We start from the raw sequence: 22146 nt of genomic DNA, 5'->3' as shown, positions 1-22146 counted from the left end.
GGGATAATAGGTGATGGCTGCCTTTCAAGAGTTTATGATCTACCTGGATAGATAAGATCCACACAGAAGAAGCTACCTAATGGCATTTCAAATTAATGGGGAAAGATGAATTTTTCAGTGCATGATACTGACACAATTGGGGAAAAAGTCTGATCCACACTTAATACCTTACCCCAAAATACATTCCAAATAGTTGGAAGATTTTTTAATTTTTTTAAAAAAATATTTATTTACATTTGAGAAAGACAGTGCATGAGTGGGGGAGGGGCAGAGAGGTTGGAGACAGAATCTGAAGCAGGCGCCAGGCTCCGAGCTGTCAGCCTAGAGCCTGATGCGGGGCCGAACCCACAAGCAGCGAGATCGTGACCAGAGCTGAAGTCGGATGCTCAATTGACTGAGCCACCCAGGCGCCCCTAGTTGGAGGATTTAAATACAAAAAAAATTTAGACGATGTAAGTTCTGAAAGGAAAACAATGGGAGGTTTTTTTTTTTTTTGTAAGTTTTTATTTGAGAGAGAGAGAGAGAGAGAGAGAGAGAGAAAACACAAGCGGGGGAGGGGCAGAGAGAAGGAGAGCCAGAATTCCAAGCAGGCTCTGCGCCATCAGCGAAAAGCCCGACGTGGGGCTCAAACTCACGAACCCGTGAGATCATAACCTGAGCCAAGGTCAAGAGTCAGATGCCCAAGTGACTGTGCCACCCAGGCACCCCAATGGGAGAGTCTTTAAAAATAATCATGGAAATGGGAAGTCTTCTCAAAGTATAACAAGAAATTCTAAAGCTCCCTGCCCAAACCCTGATAAATTTAACTTAAAAAAAAATTATAATAATAACTAACAAAAGTCAAGCTGAAAGACAAACAACACACTGAGGAGAAATATCTGGAATTCATACCAGATAAAAGGCTAATTTCCTTAATATATCAAGAGCACCTGTAGCTGAATAAGGTCAGTAATTCAAGAAAAAAATTTAAAAAGGATAAAAAGGGAAATGCAAATGGCTCAAACACATGTAAAGCTACAATAAGATACCAGTTTTACCCTTCAGATGAGTTACCATCAATGTCTTGTGCTGATGAGGGTATAGGAAAACAGGCAGTTATGGAGAGTAATTCAGCAAAATATTAAAATAACAACTGCACATGAATCCATTTGACTCAGCAATTCCAAAGAATCTCAAGTCTTCTAAGAATTTGTTTCTGGAAATTTGGATATGTACACAATTATACGTATATTCATATATATGAATATATTCATATGTATATTCATATATATGAATATATATATACGAATACTCACTGCATCTTTTGTAATGACAAAATCTGTGCAATGACAAAATGTTCCTCATGATACATTATGTATTCTAAACATATTATGGCATATCCATATAATGAACTACTGAGCACTATCAAAAGAAACCAGGCAGCTCCAGATTTACTGACAAAAAATGACCTCCAAGATATTTTAGGTGGGAAAAAAGAAAGCAAATTTCAATATTTCATGTATAACATACCATAGTTAGTATATACAGTCACACATACGTTAGCATATACACACCACATGCAAGTAAAAACAGTGTTTGGGCTACTACCCACACTAAGTATAAGAGCAAGTCTGTGAAAATGAGTTCAGGTGTGTTCCTGTCTTTAAAAACAAAGCGTGTGGAAGGCTTTCCGGCGATTATGAAGCTGGGGAGATCCTGGCCAGACTGAGGACGTCAGATCTCATTGAACCTTTCCCTGAAGCCCCTCAATAAAACGGTTTGATTCCCTCCCTCCCGCCCCCACAAAAAAGGTTTGCAATGGTGTGTGCAGTCCCTGCGGATGAACTGATGGGACACGCCTACCTCTTGTGGCTGCCACTCGTGGAGTCTCTTCATCCCCTTCATGTCCTGGGTCAGGCTCTTGTCTAAATTATCCTACCCAATCCCACCGGTTAATACACCCAAAACAAAAGTCTGACCACACCACTTCCCACTGATGACTTGGCGTGAGACAAAAGAAAGAACCCAAATTCCAGAGCAGCGTCCACAGGGCCCCTCTGGAGCCGCCCGTGCACAGCGCTACAGCCTGCAGCGTTCCTGGCACACAACTGCGCCGCCCCTCCGTGTCTTTAACGTGCTTTCTCACTGACAACGGTGCCTTCCTTTATTTCTCTCTTTGGAAGAACTCTCCTCTTAAGGTCTAAATGCCACCTCTTCTGTGAAACTCCAGTGCACTTCTCAGGTCCGCTTTCCCTCTGGATTCCCAGAACACCTTGCATACAACGGAAATATCCAGGCATGTATCACAGCACATTTTTGTCATTAGCATGGCACAGCAGAACGGACATGGATTTTGCAGACAGGCCTGGGCAAATGTGACGAGTTACCTTCCCGGCCTCTAATACTCATGCCTTCAACTACACAGAGGGCTCCGTGCAGTATTTGGCGCATAATATGAACTCAATAGGCAGCTGCTGTCCAGACTCTGCCAAACAAATTGTGCGACCGTGGCCAAATGACACAACCCTTATGAGCCTTAAAAGCAGTTAAAATAATGTTCCTACGTTACGGAGTTGTTAAAGATTAGATGAGATGTAGTCACCTAGTACTGTTCTCAACCGATCAATGCTTAAATGTTTCATGAATGAATGAATATTTTCAAGTAAAGGATTAAAAATGACTTGCTCCAAATATACACTATTTTGAACCATAAAACAGAGAGCCTTACAGAAGGGAACATATGGAGTGTGGGGGTGGGGGGATACCAGGGGAGGGGAGGGAAAGAAAATGTAAGAATGTGGGTGCTGGAGGTAGTGGTCTGAAAGCTCTTTATAGGCACTAGGAGACTACATGGTATATAAAAAGTAGAACATAAGAATTTGCCAGAACTTCTGGGCCCTATTCCAGTTTCTATTATCTGGAAAAAAGTCAAAGTAATGGACTGACTGCAGGATCTTCTACTGGAACTAGAACATAATGTAGCTTTTAGGGACTACCTTCTGCCCCAAATCAGAAAAGCTCAAAACTTACACAGTTAAAGGCAGAGAAAGATTTTCAAGGAGAAGATGTAAACTAAGTCTTGGCAACTCCACCCTAGCAGCTATGAAAAAAGATAAAGATCCAAAACCGAGCCAACCTAGAAACTGGATGGTCGGTCAGGTTTCTCTGGGAAGGCCCTTAGAACACCAAGGGCAGACATAGCTCCAAGTACTAAACAAAAAGCAAAATTATTCTTTCCCTTTTAGAGGTTCATAAGGCAGCCCAAGGAGCCCTTCGGAAGCATTTTCTTTTAATTATATCCTTTTTCCTGTTTTACATATATAAAAAACACATAAGATATATGTACAGATAGACTTTAAATTATAGAGACAAACAGATCCCTTTCCTGGATTATACGTCTATATCAGGGAGAAGATATTCTATGGAAAAAAACTAAACTTAAAATTAAGTATGCTTAGCTATAAAACTAGTATACATTTACAAACTTAATTATCCTTACATGTTTATATATCCATAAGGCTATATACCTCATTATATATATTTACATAAATATGAGAAAATACATCTCGTTATATACACATATAGATAAATAGATAAATCTCTATATATCTTCTGTGTAGCAATGGGCTTATCCTCAGTTATGGTGGTGGGCAAGTGACAATACTTTGTCAGGTTGGGGGAATGTTCTGCAGAATGCAGTATATACTGTGAATCAGTGACCAATATGTGCTTCTGTTTTTTCATGACAAAATAAGATTTATTAACCTTTTGGTTGTGTTTAATGCTATAATCTTAAATTTAATACGTGAGTTTACCCTATTTTAGTTATAACCTATGTATGGTCTTCTGTCATTTTGTTTTCCGTGCTTGTATCCTTGGTTTTTTTCTTTCCTATCTTTTGTTATAGGTTTTGTATTTTCTATTACTCCCCACCCCATACCCCTGGTAATTTGGAAAAATCTACAGTATGTCTTTAGTGATGCTAAATATGCTTTTGCAGAGAAAGAAGTTAGCACTCTTACAATTTTTCCCATCTCCTCCTTCATTTCATCTCCTGCTTTTTGTTGGTGTCCTTGTGAACATATTTCTTCCTCTCTATTATAAAAGAGATATTTAATATAAAATAATTTAAAGTAAGTATATCACCTTCATTTTAGGAAAGAATTATCACACTTCTTTAAATTTAGACGTCACATTTGAATACATTTAGTGTTCACTACCCGCCCCTTCATAACACAGAACTTCCCCAATCTGTTACTCATCAGACTCATCTCTAGAAAATGTGAGTTCTTGCATATTCGGAAATGTTTCAATGAAGCTTTTATGCGTGAATGGCAACTTAACTGGGTATAGAATTCCTGGGTCAAACATTTATCTTAATATTCCGAGAACTGCAATGCGCATATCCAACAAAAAATGATGTCCAGCATAAATAAAGAACCCCCAACAATCAATAAGAAAAAGAGAAACACAGCAGAGAAACAGGCAAATGGCTTGAACAGGTATGAACAGGTATGAAAAGGTGCTTCAACTCATTAGTCATCAGGGAAATGCACATTAAAGCCACAACGAGATACACCTACCACAATGGCAGGAAGACTTAATACTGTTTGCTGGTGAGGATGTGGAACACCAGGGGTAGGAGTTTACACTGTCACAACCACTTTGGAAAACGAATAGTACCAACTAGAGCCGAACATACACAATTTCAGTGTCATTAGGTATATACCCAACAGAAATATGTAAATGTATACGTGTATGTTCTGAGAGACATACAGAAGAATATCTTATATCGGCATGATTCATAATAACCCCCAAATTGGAAACAATCCGAATGATCATTAGTGGCCAAATGGATAACTGTAGCCTATTCATAACACTGAGTAGTATGCAGCAATGAGCATGAACAGATCATAGGTACCTCTACACACACATACATAAACCTCATAAGCACGGCACTGAACAAAAAAGTCGTAACATAAAGGAATACATGCACACGTATTTATGGTAGATACCTATGAAATTCAAGAACAAGCAAACTGATCAATGTGGTTTTAAAAGTTAGAAAAGTAGTTACCACCTTAGGACAGGGGTTGGCAAAGTTTTTATGTTAAGGGCCAGATAGCAAACATTTAAGGCTCTGCGGGGCATGTAGTCTCTGTGGTAAGAGCTCATCTTTGCTGATGGAGTGAAAAGGCAGCCGTAGATAATACATAAACAAATGAGCGTGGCTATGTTCCATTAAAGCTTACGGACACTGAAATTCGGGCTTCGTATAAGTTGTCAGTCATGAAATATTCTTCTTTTGATATATTTTTTAGGCCATTTAAAACCATAAACATCATTTTTAGCTCACAGAGAAGAGCCAGATATGGTCTGCAGACCTAGTGTGCTTTCAAGAGTCGGGTGCAGGTGACTGGGTGTGGGGCTGCTGAGGGGCTGGAAAAACTCTGTTTCTTGACCTAGATGTGGTTACACAAGTACGTGCCTTTCATAGCACTGAGTTGTACACTTAAGGTTTATGTACCTTCCTATATGTGTTTCAATCAAAAGAATGTTTTTTAAAAGTATTTCTTTTAAGTTAAAAAAAACTGAACATGTGTGATTAACTTAATTTTTCAGTTAATTTATTGGTAGACTATTCTTCATTCTTGAAATTCAGGAAGTTCCTCAGGATCGTTATTTGATTTTTATTCGTTTTCTTTCATTTCAGAAAAGTTTTCTATTCTTTGACTCTTGCCTTTGTTCAGTTTGTTCTAGGCTCTTCACCAGTGACTGCCAGTATTTCTGACAGAATGAATCTGTGTATAGAATCCCTCCCCCTGCCTCTCGTCCGTACCCCTTATCTCCCCACTCTACGGTCATTCCTGTTTTCTTTTCCTGTTTTGGAGTGACCTCCAAGTCCCTCTTCCTCACTGATTTGCCCTTCCTGTAACTCTGATTCTGCTTTTTCCAGCCTCTAGTGCAGCTGTGCGGGCTTTATGCAACAGCACACTTCTGGAATTTAATCCATACCTCTTGTGGCTTCTTTGTAACTCTATTCTAGCACCTCACCTTTCACCTCCTGTTTCAGAGCGAACATCTTTTTCAACTTCCTTGACAGTATATATCAGTTCTTTGTTTCTGTTTTTTCTAATGTAAGTTTTCATTCTAAATGTTAGAATAATCCCTCCCCTTTTCCCATAGAATCTGAATGGGTTGCGTGTTGGTTGCTTATTAATTCACCTTTCCGTGGAAAAAGTTCATCTCCAGGGTTTCTCCCCTTCGGCACTATAGTTTGGACTAGATAGCCCTGTGTTGTAATGCCCTGCATATCACTGTAGAATATTCAGCAGCATCCCTGGCTTCTACCCACTAGATGCCAGTAGCACCACACCGGCTGTGACAGCAGAAACTGTCCGTGCATTGCCAAATGTCCCCTGGGGAGAAGAGGGGCAAAACAGCCCCTCGTTGAAAGCCACTGGTCTACTCATTTGTCCCAAAAGAGAATGAGTAGAATCTCCTTATTGGACACTGCTCAAATTCTTCCTTACACTTTAAGCTAGAGAACTGTATGCTGTAGAGGTTTCAATTATTAGTTCAAAAGTTCAACAGCCTGAAGGGGGGATGGGAAGAATTGGGGCTGGCTGTGGACTGTCGCAACTGGGAAATTTCATCTCTAGGCACTCGGTTGTTGGGACCAACGCCTCTAAATATACACCTATTTTGTGTGTTGAGGGCTGGGTCATGCTCTGTCTTGATGCTAGGATTTTGGTTCTTTTCCTCATATGGGAGTAAGCTGGTCACTCTGATAAGACATCAAGTTAAAATAAAGCCCCACAGATTGCAGGATTTTTGTTTGGTGGTTCAGCAAATATTTCTCTGTGCACAATGGCCTTTGTTTGGTGCTGCTGGCCCTCGGCTACAAAGCTGGCTCCTAGGATATGGCTTCCAGTCTCTCTGGCCAACTGTCCTCACCCCATACCTCATCCCCATCAGAAGCTGGAATAGGCAGGGAAAAGGGGCTGGTTTGCATCCCCCACTTTCCAGAATGTCTTCTAGATGGATAGTTTCCAGCCCATCTCTCCAAGCTTCAGGGTCCCTCTGAGACTCCTCCAGTGTTTCTCCCAACAGTGGGGGTCGTATACATCATACCATCCTTTATTTTAATTCAACTGATCTTTCTTTCTTTCTTTCTTTCTTTCTTTCTTTCTTGCATTTATTTATTGTTGAGAGACAGAGAGGGACATAGCATGAAGGGGGAGGGGCAGAGAGAGAGGGAGACACAGAATCTGATGCAGGCTCCAGGCTCTGAGCTGTCAGCACAGAACCCGATGCAGGGCTTTGAGCCCACGAACCACGAGATCATGACCTGAGCCGAAGTCGGATGCTTAACTGACTGAACCACCCAGGAGCCCCCTTAAATTCAACTGATCTTAAGCTAGCAGACAGCCCCTGGAATTCATGGTTTAAGATTGGGGCTATTTCCAAACTTCAGTTGATGAATTTTCTCTTCTGTTTTTGTCGTTCCTTTCACCAGGTTTCAGGAAAGGGTTATTTTGCTACCTTGCTTTAAGTCATTAATTCTCCTTTTGGTCTCCAACACCGTAGTAGGGTCTTCCTCCTCTACAGAGGTAGAGCAGGGAAACAGCTCAACTCTCCTTAAAGAGAAATCTGTTTTAGGTCTCATTTTGAGCAGTTGGAGCAGAAAGAAGTGAATTTTTTCCCTAAAATACATGGTAGGAGCTCAGGAGAGAAAAATCCAATTTTTGAGAAAATATTGGTTATGTGGCTCCAGGTGCTTTTCTCTGCCCTATGCACTTAATTTTACACTCATTAAGATAGAAAAATATGCTCTGTTCCACTTGTGTACTAGGCTAGGGAAAAAATGAAACGTATCCTTTCTGCTATCTGCAAGAGATACTAAACACAAGAAACTACTCATGACTGCCTAACAGAAAGAAGGATCCTTAATTTCTAAATGAACCTCCCATCTTCCTGGGTCAAGGCATTTCTTCTCTTTATGCCATTGATAGAGACGATAACTGGTATAATTAATGCATAGGTGTCAAGATCACACAAAAGGTTTATGTACTGGTCTTCTTTTTCCAAACAATCCTATATAAATGCCTCAGTTTCCTGTATCAATTTCAGTGTACTTCAAGCTGACCAGATTAAGCTTATAGAACTAATTAGATTCTATTTCCATGACAGTCAATAACCAACTGCTAGCTCATTGCTTCCTGGCTGCCATAAATCCACACAGTGGGCAGGCAGATGGTTGGGCCCTACCCTGGATTAGGTGTGCTAGATGAATTTTTTGTTTTGTTTTGTTTTTAAACTAAAATCACAGGTCAGGCTGCCTGTAGGCAGCATGCCAGGCCTGCTGGTTATAGACACGAATACCTTTATAACATGGATACACTCACTGATGACAAAGATTAAAGGGAAGGAGATCGTGCCTAAACCCATCTGACATCTTTGTAGAGTTTAAATATGGAAGTAGAATAAGGTTGACTAGTTAACCAAAAAATATGAAGAGCACTTACCACAGTGCTCAGCACTAGTCTGAATGTTTTAGAAATACAACATTCAGTCCCTGATCCTGAGGAACCTGGGATTTAACTGATGAGACTAGTGCACATATAATAACACATCATGGGGGCCCCTGGGTAGCTCAGTCAGTTGAGTGTCCGACTTCGGCCTAGGTCATGATCCTGCGTTTTGTGGGTTTGAGCCCCGTGTCAGGCTCTGTGCTGACAGCTCGGAGCCTGCTTCAGATTCTCTGTCTCCCTCTCTCTCTGCCCCTCCCCTGCTTGCACTCTGTCTCCCAAAAATAAATAAATATTTAAAAAAAAAAAACACACATCATGGAAGACAAAGAAGAATTCAGCATTAAATCCTGGGTTCTTAGCCCTCCCGACCTCCCAAACTATATGCTAGTCCTTTAAGCTTCCCTTTCCTCAATTTCCTCCCACCTCTCTTTCACACCTCCTTCACAGTCTCCTATTTGAGACCCTCTAAACGCTAGTATCCTCCCTTCGCACACCTCTTCTCAATCTATACATTTAACCTGGTGAAATGATCATAATTGAAACTTCAACTGCCATCAGTTTGCTCTAGAACCTCCAACTCACAGACCCACATGGATGCACACCTTCAGACCCCATAGACATCTCAAAGGCTGGATGTCCAAATGTGCTTCCTTCCCAGTATTTTGATTCTTGGTGAATGGCACCACCATCTACTCAGCAACTTCAGGAATCACCTGTGGCTGTTTTTTCTTCCTTACTCTTTTTTTGTTTTGTTTTAAACAGGTACTATTTATTTTTTTAATGTTTGTTTATTTTGAGAGAGAAGGAGAACATGAGCAGGGGAGGGCCAGAGAGAGAGGGAGAGACAGAATTCCCAAGCAGGCTCCATGTTATCAACCCATGGCCTGATGCGGGGCTCGTACCCACAAACTGTGTGATTACGACCTGAGCTGAAACCAAGAGTTGGACACTCAACTGACTGAGCAACCCAGGAGCCCCTCTTCCTTACTTACAGCCAACCATTAGTTCTTTTTCCTAATCTTACTCTTATCCACCCACTCCTCTCCTCCCTCCTGCTCAATGTCATTCTCTGAGTTCAGGCACTGATTATTTCTTGCCTGAACCACACCTGAGCTTGCAAACTGGTTTCTCTACTTTTGGTATCGTCTCTTCTTCCCCTGAACTCCCCCTCTCTGGCCACTCCCAATCTTTCACCCAATATACCAACTACTTGTATTTCCCCATGTCTTCTCATCTCTACATCTTCATGTGGTTTTTCATGTATTTTTCATCTCCATAATCTTCCTGTCCCTTTGCCTGGAACACTCTACCTTCTTCCTATTAATCCATTAAACTTCCACTTATCCTTTAAAACTCAGATCAAACATCACCTCCTCCAGGAACTTCTGATACTCACCTACCCAAAGTCATATTCTCCACCTTTATGCTGGGATCCAAATATTCCACTGTCTAAAAAAATACTTAAAACACATAAAATTCCTCTTTATCTCCAACTGAGGGGGGGGGAGGGAGATACTTTCTCATAAAAACTATAGGAAATAGACTTTCCATTACTGCAAACAGAGGTTAAGTCTCTGTGTCCCCCATTCAGAACTATGGTCTGTATTGAAGCACCCAGTGGACACTGCTACCAACCACATTTTCTGGACAACACTCCCCCCCTCACCCAGACTCTCACCATGCTCTAGGCAAAAGGAGAGGTTTTTTCTTGTATTGGCCTTTGGCTACTCCTTTAGGGCAGGATGATCAACTGGATAAAAATACAGCATTTCTGTGAAGGCGACTCCTACAATCTAACTTCTAATCTGCTTCTCCTACAGTTTGATGTCTCTAGCTGTCTGTGGGATGCTCCTCAGAGAAATCAGGACAAGGTTCAAAAGTTAACACAAGGGGCGCCTGGGTGGCTCAGTCGGTTAAGCGTCCGACTTCGGCTCAGGTCACGATCTCATGGCTCGTGAGTTCGAGCCCCGCGTCAGGCTCTGTGCTGACAGCTCAGAGCCTGGAGCCTGTTTCAGATTCGGTGTCTCCCTCTCTCTCTCTGACCCTCCCCCGTTCATCCTCTGTCTCTCTCTGTCTCAAAAGTAAATAAACGTTAAAAAAAAATTTTTTTTTTAAAGTTAACACAAACCAGTTTCCTTAACCATGAAATGATGAGCAGGTGATCTCCAAGGATGCATTCCCACTAAAAAGTCACCTGAACTCATTCCCTGTCCTAAACTGGCTCTTGTGAATTTCCCCATTTCTAGGGATAGATAAAATACATAGAGCCTAGTTATTGCAGCTCACTAGCTTGTGACAGTGGTATTACAGGATGGTTAAGGGGATCTCAAATGTGTGTCTCAAGATATTAGAAATGTATCAATACTCTCTTCCCCCAATAATTCAATAGAGAACTTCAGCTTGTGCTAAGATTCCCCAAACCTTTACATACCACACTACCTTCTGGAGGAAGGCATTTCCTTTCACATATTCTAAATTTATTTCTTTGAAGCTTCAAGGGGTGCCTTTAATTCTAGTATTTCAAGATTTGGAGAATAAGTCCATACGAAGGCCATCCATACCTTCAGAAACTCATAGTCTGTATACAAGGGAAAAACAGTGCTCTTGGTGTTTGGGTTTTTGGTTATCCAGTAAAGCCTATATTGGCCAAAACTTCCGATTTGGCATACATCACCACATTGAATATTAAGTTTCTTTTGCTATGCTATAAAACCTTTCTATGCTTTTATAAAGTTGTTTGTTATTAGTGCATAATGGCATCTCCAAACTTCACCATCACTTCCATGGAAAATTCTTCCTTATACTGACCTGCTCTGCACCTACCTACCACAGTTGAGGGGATGAGTTTCTGGAATATGAGATGGTTCCCATCTGATATCAATCCCAGAGTGAGCAGCCTTTATTCCTAACCCTTGTCCTGAGCCCGAGTTCACAGAGACAAATTCTGCCATACTGGTTGATGGAAGCAACAGTCCAGAAATGGGGTCTCCAGATACTTCTGGAAAACAGGATGGCTTTCCCTAGCATGAACCCCCAGCACCTAGAAACTGTTTCTAAGTGAATCCCTTCTTCTTTGCCCCTCTTCACACCTAATACCGCTATTTTACTTAGGACTCATTTCTCAATTAAACAATTTAAGAGTCCAACTGCCTAGGTTCAAATCTCACTTTTACCATGTGCTAGATGTGGACCTGGGTAAACTGCTGAGTCTGAGTTTGTTTCCTTCGTCATTAAGATGGAACTACTGACAGTACCCCCTTCATATAGATACTATTAGGATGAAATGACTAACTGTAAAGTACCTGGCACGGTGCCTGGAATAGAGCAAGTGTTTCATAAATATTATTATTACTATTACCATTACCACTACTACTATTATTATTATTATTATTATTCTCAATAGCTTCCTAACCAGTTTTCTGCCACAGGCTATTACCCTTCACCAATCTATCTTCCAAGCTACTTCCAGGATACACTGTCAAAACATTTCTTGATTATAAAATGCATATTTTATTATAGAAAGCTCAGAAAACATATAAGGGAAAAGTCAGCCACTGTCTGACCACAGAGACAACCACTAGTGATGTATTTCCTTCCATTCTTTTTCTTTTTCCTTTTTTTTCTTCAAATGTTTTTATTTGAGAGAGAGTGCGCACACGTGTGCGCGTGAACACAGTGAGTAGGGGAGGGTCAGAGAGAGAGGGAGACACAGAATCCAAAGCAGGCTCCAGGCTCCGAGCTGTCAGTGCAGAGCCCAACGTGGGGCTCAAACCCATGAACCATGAGATCATGACCTGAGCTGAAGTCGGTCGCTTGACTAAGCCACCCAGGTGCCCTCCACCTTTTTTTTTTTTTTTTTTTTTTTTTACGTAGGTGAGATGATCATTTATGTACCGTTTAGGTGTGTACGTTGTTTCCAACTAAGCATTACCCCATAATTTAACATTTAACACCACGAGGTAGGTTTGGTTCTAATTCTCTGTTTAGGATGAGATGCAGATAAAACACGAACCAGAACAATAAATGACTGGTGGTAGGACTCTCCACTCCCCTTATCTCTCGCCCACTGCCCCGCCTTCCGGGCTGAGAGGCAACAGCTGCTGGCATTGCTACTGCCTGGTGTCTGTGATGCTGACACTCTCCTCCCTGCTCCTCTGCTCTCCAGCTTCAAGCTGAGACTTGTCCTCTCTGATGGAATGTGGAGCCCTGAGGGTTCGGGTCCACCCCTGTGCTACCGGCCTGCCGGCTTGCCTGCCAGCCTGCTCTGTTGCCCCGAACACGGTGCTCACACCGTGAGCCTTCACGTGAGGGGAGACTTCAGTGGCCACCGTCTCCCCTCTCCCCATCGGTGTTCACTACATGTTTCAAAACCCAGCCTGGAACAAGAGTTTCCAAAAGAAAACATGATCCTCCCTAACAACAACCAAGCCCGGGGTTTCGGAGCGCTCTTGGCTCTTACCGTTTAGCCACATCCATTATGACTGCACAGGCACTGGGCCAACAGCTGTTGAATGGGTGACTGAATATCTTATTGTTTCTGTTGTCTCTTCAAGCAGACCACAGAGTCCTTCAGAGAGGAACCATGTCTCCTAATTTTTATCCTTAATGGTAGTTAGTACAGAACTAGTAATCAACAAATGACTGATGAATAAAGTAATAGCCAATACTTTTCTTCCTTTGTAATATGTATATTTTTACTTCTTTCTCTTGCCTTACTGCACTCAACAGGCTCGGTGACAGCTAACACACTTATAGTGTTTACAATGTGCCAGACACAATTCTAAGTGCTTTATACATTTCAACTAATTTAAACCTTCCAACAGCCCTGGTGAGGGGATATTATTATCTTTTTATTTTGTGCACGAGGAAGTGATGGAGTTAGAATTCAAATTTTTTTTTTAAATTTTTTTTTAATGTTTATTTATTTTTGAGACAGAGAGAGACAGAGCATGAACGGGGGAGGGTCAGAGAGAAAGGGAGACACAGAATCTGAAACAGGCTCCAGGCTCTGAGCTGTCAGCACAGAGCCCGACGCGGGGCTCGAACTCACGGACTGTGAGATCATGACCTGAGCCGAAGTCGGACGCTTAACCGACTGAGCCACCCAGGCGCCCCAGAATTCAAATTTAAAAAACTAGTTTGATCAAGGGCACCTGGGTGGCTCACTCGGTTAGGCATCTGACCAGCTCAGGTCATGATCTCATGGTCAGTGAGTTCAAGTCCCACATCGGGTGAGCTCCAGCCCTGCTTCAGGTGAGCCCCACTTCTCTCTCTCCCCCTCCCTGCCCCTCGTAGGATTCTCTCTCTCTCTCTCTCTCCTTCTCTCTCTCTGCCCTTTGTTCACTTGCACCCTCTCTCAAAAAAACAAACCAAAAAAAACCCCCCCCAAAACTAGTTCGATCAAATATCATATCCATATAATCGAATTCAACAAAATATTTCTTTTTAAAATATTTTTTTAATTTATTTTTGAGAGAGAGAGAGAGAGAGAGAGAGAGAGAGAGGGAGAGAGCGAGCACCCAAAGAAGCTGGGGAGGGGCAAAGAGAGAGAGGGGAAACACAGAATCCAAATCAGGCTCAGAGCCTGACGTGGGGCTTGAACGCACTAACCATGAGATCATGACGTGAGCCAAAGTCAGACACTTAACCAACTGAGCCACCTAGACGCCCCAACAATATACACATATACATATATTAACAATTAATATATATATATTTTTTAATGTTTATTTTTGAGAGAGAGAGAGAGAGAGAGAGAGAGAGAGAGAACGCGCGAGCAAGCGTGAGTGGGGGAGGGGCAGAGAGCAAGGGAGACACAGAATCTGAAGCAGGCTCCAGGCTCTGAGCTGTCAGCACAGAGCCCAACGCGGGGCTCGAACTCGGGAACAGCGAGGTCATGACGTAGGCCGAAGACAGACACTTAACCAACTGAGCCACCCAGGTGCCCCTTAATATGTTTAGTAAGGACCAACTATGGCCTAAGCATTATGTAAGGTTATGTCCTACTCTGCAGAGGAAGAAATACCTAACAATGTACTAAGTATCAGGCAGATAGGACAGATACACACCAAGGCAAAGAAAAAAAAGGGCAAAGGGAAGGGCCCAATTCCTATGATCAGAACAAGCCTCTCCAAAATGTTGAGAAATAAGGAGGCCCCCAAAGGCCTCTCATCATTAAGATCCAAGAATGAACAGGGTTAGCCGTTGTCGGGACCACAACCCCAAAACATGTCTGTGAGCATTTGGCAGGACCCTCCACTTCTGTGCACTCTCAGACAGAAATATGGGGGCCAACTTGCCCTTGTTCCCCAAGTGATTCCTTCTCTGGAGTACAGGAGTCTGGGGTAGCTGGAGTGGGCAGGACAGCCCAGCTCCTCCTTCCTGACAAGGACACAGCATCCCAACTAGTCACACAATTGACCTAATATTAATTTATTTTAATACACAGAGAACACAGACTTTTTGTAAGACTTGTTTTGTGTATCATAAAATCACAAGAATTTCAACATGCTCCTCACCAGCATCAACGTGCTTTTTGAGCAACATCTGAAACACATCTTTTACGGAACACTTCATAAATAGCAGAGTCACAGCCTAGCATAGACCTGGGGCTTCCTGATACGTCACTGACCTCCCGAGACAGAAGCTCCCAGGAGCAGTCCTCATAGCCTTCGCTGTGTTTTCACTGGAAGGCAAGGCTCAGAAATGGACCAATTCCTCAGTGCTCTTACCCATAAGGCCTCAACCACCACCTGATGCTAACTATGTCCAAACCCACAGCTCAGAGCTCTAGGCTTTCAGCCTACCCAAACTCATCCCTCCTCCAAATACCGTTTTTGGGGACCAGCACCACCAAGGTAGAGACCTGGGCTGTCCTAACCCTATACGTCCTCCTCCTGAGAGGCCCTCCACCCACCCGCTCTCTCAGTCAGGCCATTGTTATTTCTTGTTTGGCTCGTGACACCTTTCTTATAGGTTCCCCCACCAGGCAGGCTTTCCTCTCCACCACAAGCCAGAAAAGTCTTTCAGAAGCACAAAGTGACAGATCATTACTTGCTTTAAAACTCTTAGGAGGTCACTATTACCTATAAGATCAAGTCAGACTCCTGACCTCAGCTCATTATGCTGTGCAAGATCTGGCCCCTGGCTGCATCTCAGGCCACCTTTTGTTCCTACCCACATGTACTCCTCTCCTTTTGCTCCCCCTAGACCAAGAGCAGTCCAAATAAGCCTGACCCCCTCACAGCCACTAAGCTTAGGTCTCAACACACAAGGACCACCACCTCCTCTACGATGCCTTTGCCTCCATCTGGGCGACAAAGCGCCCATGCCCACCTCCACTGACATGCCCCATCACTGTCTGTTTCTTTCAATGTCTTTTCCACTAGCGTGTGAGCTCTTTTCTGTGTCCCCAGCCCTCAAGAGAATGACTCGCACACAGCAAACATTTGCCAAACAACAGAATGAGCCCACCAGGCTTCTCCTTTTCCTGACACCCAGGTGGACTTACCGACACAATCGCAGGTGGGGAACTCAGCCTGGGCTCTCTTTGCAGGTGTGTCCAGCAGACTCTTGGTGGGTGTGTCCAGGTACTTAAGAGGTGACTCCAGGAAGCCACTGAGGGTGGGTGTGAGTGGGTTCTCGGCCTTGGTGGGTGTGGCCTCCTGGCCTCCCTCCTCTGAATGGAAGCAGGTGGTTGAGAGCACAGTCACAGCCCCCGAAGACTCGATCTTGATTTGCTTGGGGGAACGGGTAGAAAAAGGACTCTCGGGGGCTGGGAGACATGTTGGCTGGTTCTCGGGGTCCTGAATGGGCACAGATGGGGGGCCGGGAAGCCCAAAGCTATCCCCGAATTCAGCTTCAAACTGCCGGATGAGCTCTTCCAGCTTGTCATCAGCAGGGGGAAGAGGGCCGGCGGAGCCCGGCTGCAGGGTCACCATGGGGCTAGGGGACCTCATTTCCTGAGTAGGGGGCAGCAGGCTGTCCCCGGAGGGACTAGGTGCAAATAGCGCAAGAGAAGGTTCTGGGGGCAAGGGGACAGCAGAGCCCTGTGAAGCTGGGACAGGGGCAGGTGGATGTGCCTGCGCATCCTCAGAGACTGGGGACCTCAGCCCTTCCAGGACAATTTGCCGCAGAGGCGGGAAGAGAGGCTGTGCTTCCCGTGGCCTGGACTTCTTGATCTGAATGGGCTTCCGGACACTGGGCTTGATCCCGAGGGCGGCTTTCTCGGTTCCCACGAGACCTCCAGCTGGTGCCAGGGGCTTCTTCTTCTTCTCCTTGGGTGGTCTGTCTGGAGGCCGTGGGGCAGGTGAACTTGGTGGGGCCCACCAGCCCGGAGCAGGAGGCTCCGTGGGAGGAGGGAAGGAGCCATCGTGGGCCTGGTCCAGGAAAAGAGTGCGCTTATGGTGAAGGTGCTGCTGCAGGGCGGTCTGGGCCTTCTGGTGGGTGTCGGGTTCTGCGGGTGCGGCGGGAGCCTCCCTCTGGAGCATGGGGGATGGGGACGGGGCTGGGGAGGAAGAGGGCACCTCCACCTTGACCTTGGGCTTGGTGGGCAGGGCCTCAGGCCGCTTGAATACTGACTGGATGTAATCACTGGCGCTGCCCAACAACTGCTCCAGTTCAGCCATGGGGTCAGGGCTTGGGCGGGGCATGGGCCAAGAGCTCCGTGGAGTTGCTGGTGGGGTATCAGTGCCCCAGGCTTCAGGAAACTCTGTCCTAGGAGTTGCTGGAGGGAAGGCAGGGCTATCAGGAGCAAAGGACGCGTGCTCTTCAGCGGGGACCACAGGCCACGAGGGGGCCCGGAGGTAGGACTGGGGAGATCGGAAAGGGGCAGGAGGGGACAAGGCCTCAGGGAGGGGGCAAGAAGCCTGGGAGGAGGAGTGGGAAGGCTGAGGGAGGGCAGAGGAGAGCTGTGTGAGGGCCTCAATGGCGATGGCTGTCTGCAGGCTGATGTTCTTTTCCTTGGCGATGCTCAGGGCACTCTGGGACAGGGGCAGGCCCTCTGGGGGAGGTATCTGGGGAACCTCAGAGCTGAGGAGTGGCCTGGTGCTGGGTGCTGGGAGGCCAGCCTCACCAGAAGGTAGAGTCCCTGGGAGCCTGGGCCGCTCTTCCCCTCCCTCCACGACCACAGACTTGATCTTCCCCTCCAGCCACTCGAGGTAGTCAGGGCATTCTGGGCCATCGCAGTTGCAGTTGGGCGGTTTCATGCCATGCCGAGCGAGGGCCAGGGCCGTCTGCAGTGTGTCCAGGTCTTCGCTGCCAGCAGAGCAGCCCTCGGGCCCTGACCGGGGTCCTCTGCTGTTGTTCCCAGCCTCGCGACTCATCTCACGGTTGAAGGTTTCATAAAGCCGGGTGCTAAGGGCCCCATAAGAGGACACAGCTTCGGCCACAGCCGAAAAGGCCACCAGATCGTGGGCATCTTCCAGGCGAGCAGTGTGAGCTGGGCCTGGGGCAGCGTCCCAGTCGGGCTTCTGGTCTACTCGCCAAGGACCCCCAGTCCCCAGCAGACTGGGTCCAGCGGGTTCTCTAGCACCATTGACCGGCACCCCTGAGGCGCTTAGCTGCCGTGAGTCCCCATGGTACACTGGCCCTGAGTCCATCTGACCTGGAACAGGTCCATCAACTGGGCTGAGCTCTGAGCCTGTCTGAAGAAAGAAAGAGAGAGAGAAAAAGAGGAAAAAGATGAGCCATAATATTAGAAAAGCACTGTCCTGCTTCACACCATTCAGATGCACACCTAAACCCTGCTTTTCTTGCAAACTCTGTCTCTGATACAGCTTGAACCTGAACTCATCTTCATGTCTCCTTTCCCAGCTAGCTGCACCAACAAAAATGAAAGGTAGGTCTTTAAAAGGTCCTAATCCAGAATTCTGAATGTCGCTCACATCCTTTTAGAGCCTAAGATCAATCACACTGACAAGGCTCCCCAGAAACCAAGCATTTATTAAGGAGTTTCCAAAAAGATTGTTAATTCTCAATAACCAAAGTGACACCAGGACTACACTGATTTTGGTTTTTGTCAAGAGAAAGCTAACCAAGCACACTAATTAGCAATATGCCATAAGTGTGCAGTGTGTGTGTGTACAGGGAGGGAGCGAGCAGCCTTTATGAACAAATGCAGCCTGGACAAGGGGTCAGCCACAGCTTTTCAGTGGGAAGGAACCCACAGTATTTTTTCTCTGCCTGTTACTGTCCTCACTTAAGCCCTGGCTGAGCTCTGAGAGCTGGCGACAAGATGACATTCCCACTCCCAGCCCCAGCCAGGCCCAAGGGAAACACTGATGATTGGACACTGCGTACGCTTAGCACCTCTTGTCGAGCCGGTCATGCCAGTAACAAGCAAGTTGCTATTTGGATGAAGATCCAGGCCTCTTCCCAAGCCCAAAACCACCCCTATACACCTGATACCCAGCAAAGCACACAGAAGGGGGAGGGCATAAAAAGGAAGGAGCCAGGTGGCCCAGCCCAGGAACTTAAAAGCTGATACAAAAATGTGAAATTCAGTTTGCAGAATTCATCCCTCCAGAAAGGAAAGTTCTTCCTTACAATAGAATGCCAACAAAAAAATGTAGGAGGGATGATGGATTTGGGAAGTCCTCAGTGGATGCTACAAGTAGCAGGTGAAATCTTGATGGGGCACAGGATATATACATGGTCTCAAAGTATTTCCTCCAAAATCACTGAGTTATAATAGTAAAGAGAAATCTGGCAGACATCACCTTAACCGAATGATCAAAGTTATCATCACCAATATTGCAACCAACATCATGAGATTCTTGATATGATACACTAAGAAGGTTATAACATCACTCACACACAACTCCAGCCAAAATGTACAACCTGAATCTAAGTATGAGGAAACATCAAATAAATCCAAATTGGAGGGCATTCGAGATAGCACCTGGATTGTTTTCTTCAAAAATTTCAAAGACAAGAAAGACAAACATCTCTGCAAACATCTTCAGCTTACTGAAGACACAGGATGGTGAAATGCATGCTCATGAGTTAGATCTTGGACTGGGGAAAACAGCTTAAACGTACACCATTGGGACATGTGATGCAATTTGAATATGGATGTGGATAAGATCACACTGTGTCAATCTCGGTCTTCTTGACTTGGGATTATTTTACTCTGATTATGTAAAAGGATGTCTTTGTCCTTAGGACACGGACAACACACACTGAAGTATTCAGGGTAAAGGAACAGAGTATCTCTAACAATCTCAAGTGGTTCAGAAAAGTATTATATGCATATAAAAAATATACACATATAAAGAAAATGACAAAGCGAAATGTGAACCATTTTAGTATGTGCGAGTCCCAGGTACTTTTCTTGCAGCCTTTCTATAAACACTAAAATAAAGTGTATTAAACAGAGGGTTAAAACGATACTAGTCCCCGGACTGTCAGACATGGCCATCCTGGGCTCCAAAGCAGTGGTGGGAAGGTGGGATTTGGGATCAGCCCTATGGGAGGTGAGCAGAGGCCCAGCCTACGGTTCCCACCCCATCCTCATCATTGCTCCAACTCTGGTCACTAAGGACTCACATGCTTTTCCAACAGACTTTTCTGAGATTTCCACGTGTAGTTCTCATTGCCGGGAATGCCCTGCCCAGCCTCTGTGGGGCCACTCTAGCTTATCCTCAAACACCAGCTCAATGTCACCTCCTCCCCGACCTGGTTGGCAGACATACCTGTGGCTCCTTCCCCCAGCCTCCCATAGTACCTTGTAGATGCCTCTATTAGCACTTTTCACATGCTCCTACTATTATTCAAGCAGCTGCCTCTCCCACCAGATGCTAGCTCCTTCAAAACAAAATCCAAATCTTAACCACTTCTGCACCTCCTGCCCACAGCTGCTGCAGTAACACCCTCGCAGCCCAGGGAAAGGCTTCCCATCCCCCACTGGCCACAGACTAAGCAGCCTTTCCCTGACCATCTCTCCAAACGCGGAACTAGGAAAGAAACCTTTCCCTTAGGAATGTGGTTGATCACCCAGTAGTCCCTTCCCTCCTTCTCAAAACCTAAACTACCACGACAGCAAAGGCTACAAAGTCTGAAGTGGCCAAATTTTACACGCTTCTGTGTAAAAGACAGAAGGAGCACGCATAACCCAGAAGAAACATGAGGGAGTAGCATGGATTTACAAAAACAGTGTCAGGAAGACTAATGCTGTGTGAGCTGAGGCTTCCCCAAAATGGTCAAGACAACTAAAAGGATTTAAAAAGTTATTTTTGGTTTGTGAATAAGAACAAGGAAGGGCTAGGCTGGCGCTTGTGCCTCTGAATTTCCTGGGAAAGAAAATGCTCTTCAGACCAAAAAGAGAAGGGCAGAGTGGACACAAAGAGGAAGGAAAGTAAAGCCAGGATGGGTGGGGAGATTTTAAGAAACTCTAAACTGCAGTTTCTCGGCCAGGAGATCCCACTGATCCATTCCTCAACACCTGCTGGTGATCCCGGAAGAAATATGCCACCAGGAGAAGGTGTCTTCAGGCGGGAAATGGGCAGGGATCATTCCCGACTTTAGTCCACTGAGCGAGGTCTGCCCCCGTAAGATTTCTGAATGGGTAACTGAGGGAACAAACCACAAAGAGCCAGGTTCACCAAAGGCCATCAACATCCAACTAATCTGCTTTTGTGTCCTATGGTCATTGGACCAGGGGATGGGGAGACATCCTGCCTCACAGGTCACAAACTCAAGCAAGCAAGGCAGTTCAAGGGCTGCAGGCCAAATGAGCCACAGATCTGTTTTGTTTGGCCTACACAGTATTTTTATTTGTCTTTCCAACACTAAAAAAATAATAATCAAATTTTACACGAAACCCAGATTATCTCGAAGGTCCACACTTCACTCGGCAGAAGAGCAACAGCTACCACTCCAGGTCACGCCCACACTCGCCATCTGACACTGCTTTCTTGAAACCAAGGCCAGGGGTCAGAGGTTACTTATTAATTGCCTGAATTCATGATCACTTCATTCGTTTGTGTTACTTGCCAAGCCCTTGCAGGCATTTGCACTTGTAACTTGGGCTACAGATGTTGAAGTTTCCTAAGATCTGCCATGATCCCTTCGTGGGCCAGAGAATTAATTACAGGGCCAGACAGGCTGGCTCACCACTGGCAGGATGACTATACTCAAACTCAAGTGGTGTATCAACTGGAGGGGGAAGGTCTTTAGTGGTCTGCCACAGGCCTCTGTCCTCAGAACTGTCCTGTTCAACATATTTATCAAGAATAATAGAGAAGGCACACTTATTAAACAGTCAAATGTTGAAAATAAGACAGATAGAGACAGGCTGACTGACAGGACCCGATGCCAAAAGGTCAACAGGCTGGAGAGAGAGAAAAAAAAATCTAACAGGGTAAACAGGGTCTTATACTTAGGCCCCAAATAATGTATGTGCAAATCAAAGATGGCAGCACTGCACATAAAAATGTCTTCGGATGGGGCACCTGGGTGGCTCAGTCGGTTAAACGGCTGACTTCGGCTCAGGTCATGATCTCATGGTTTGGAGTTTGAGCCCCTCATCGGGCTCTGTGCTGTCAGCTCAGAGCCTGGAGCCTGCTTCAAATTCTGTGTCTCCTTCTCTCTCTGTCCCTTCCCCCCCCATGCTCTCTCCCTGCCTCAAAAAGTA

At 45.1% G+C, this 22146-nt stretch overlaps 1 protein-coding gene across 3 annotated transcripts in view; it reads right to left on the bottom strand.

The window, feature by feature from the left end:
- Positions 1-22146, bottom strand: part of TET3 (tet methylcytosine dioxygenase 3) — a 105070-nt gene that overhangs the window by 34694 nt on the left and 48230 nt on the right. For all 3 annotated transcript variants that reach the window (XM_042932742.1, XM_042932744.1, XM_042932743.1), the window contains one exon: positions 16024-18157. In XM_042932742.1, coding sequence (XP_042788676.1) covers positions 16024-18157 — 2134 coding nt within the window. The remainder of the gene's footprint in view (positions 1-16023; positions 18158-22146) is intronic.

The sequence above is a fragment of the Panthera leo genome, chromosome A3 (assembly GCF_018350215.1).
Source record: "Panthera leo isolate Ple1 chromosome A3, P.leo_Ple1_pat1.1, whole genome shotgun sequence".
Classification (NCBI taxonomy): Eukaryota; Metazoa; Chordata; class Mammalia; order Carnivora; family Felidae; genus Panthera; species Panthera leo.
This window is presented reverse-complemented; position numbering and strand designations above follow the sequence as displayed.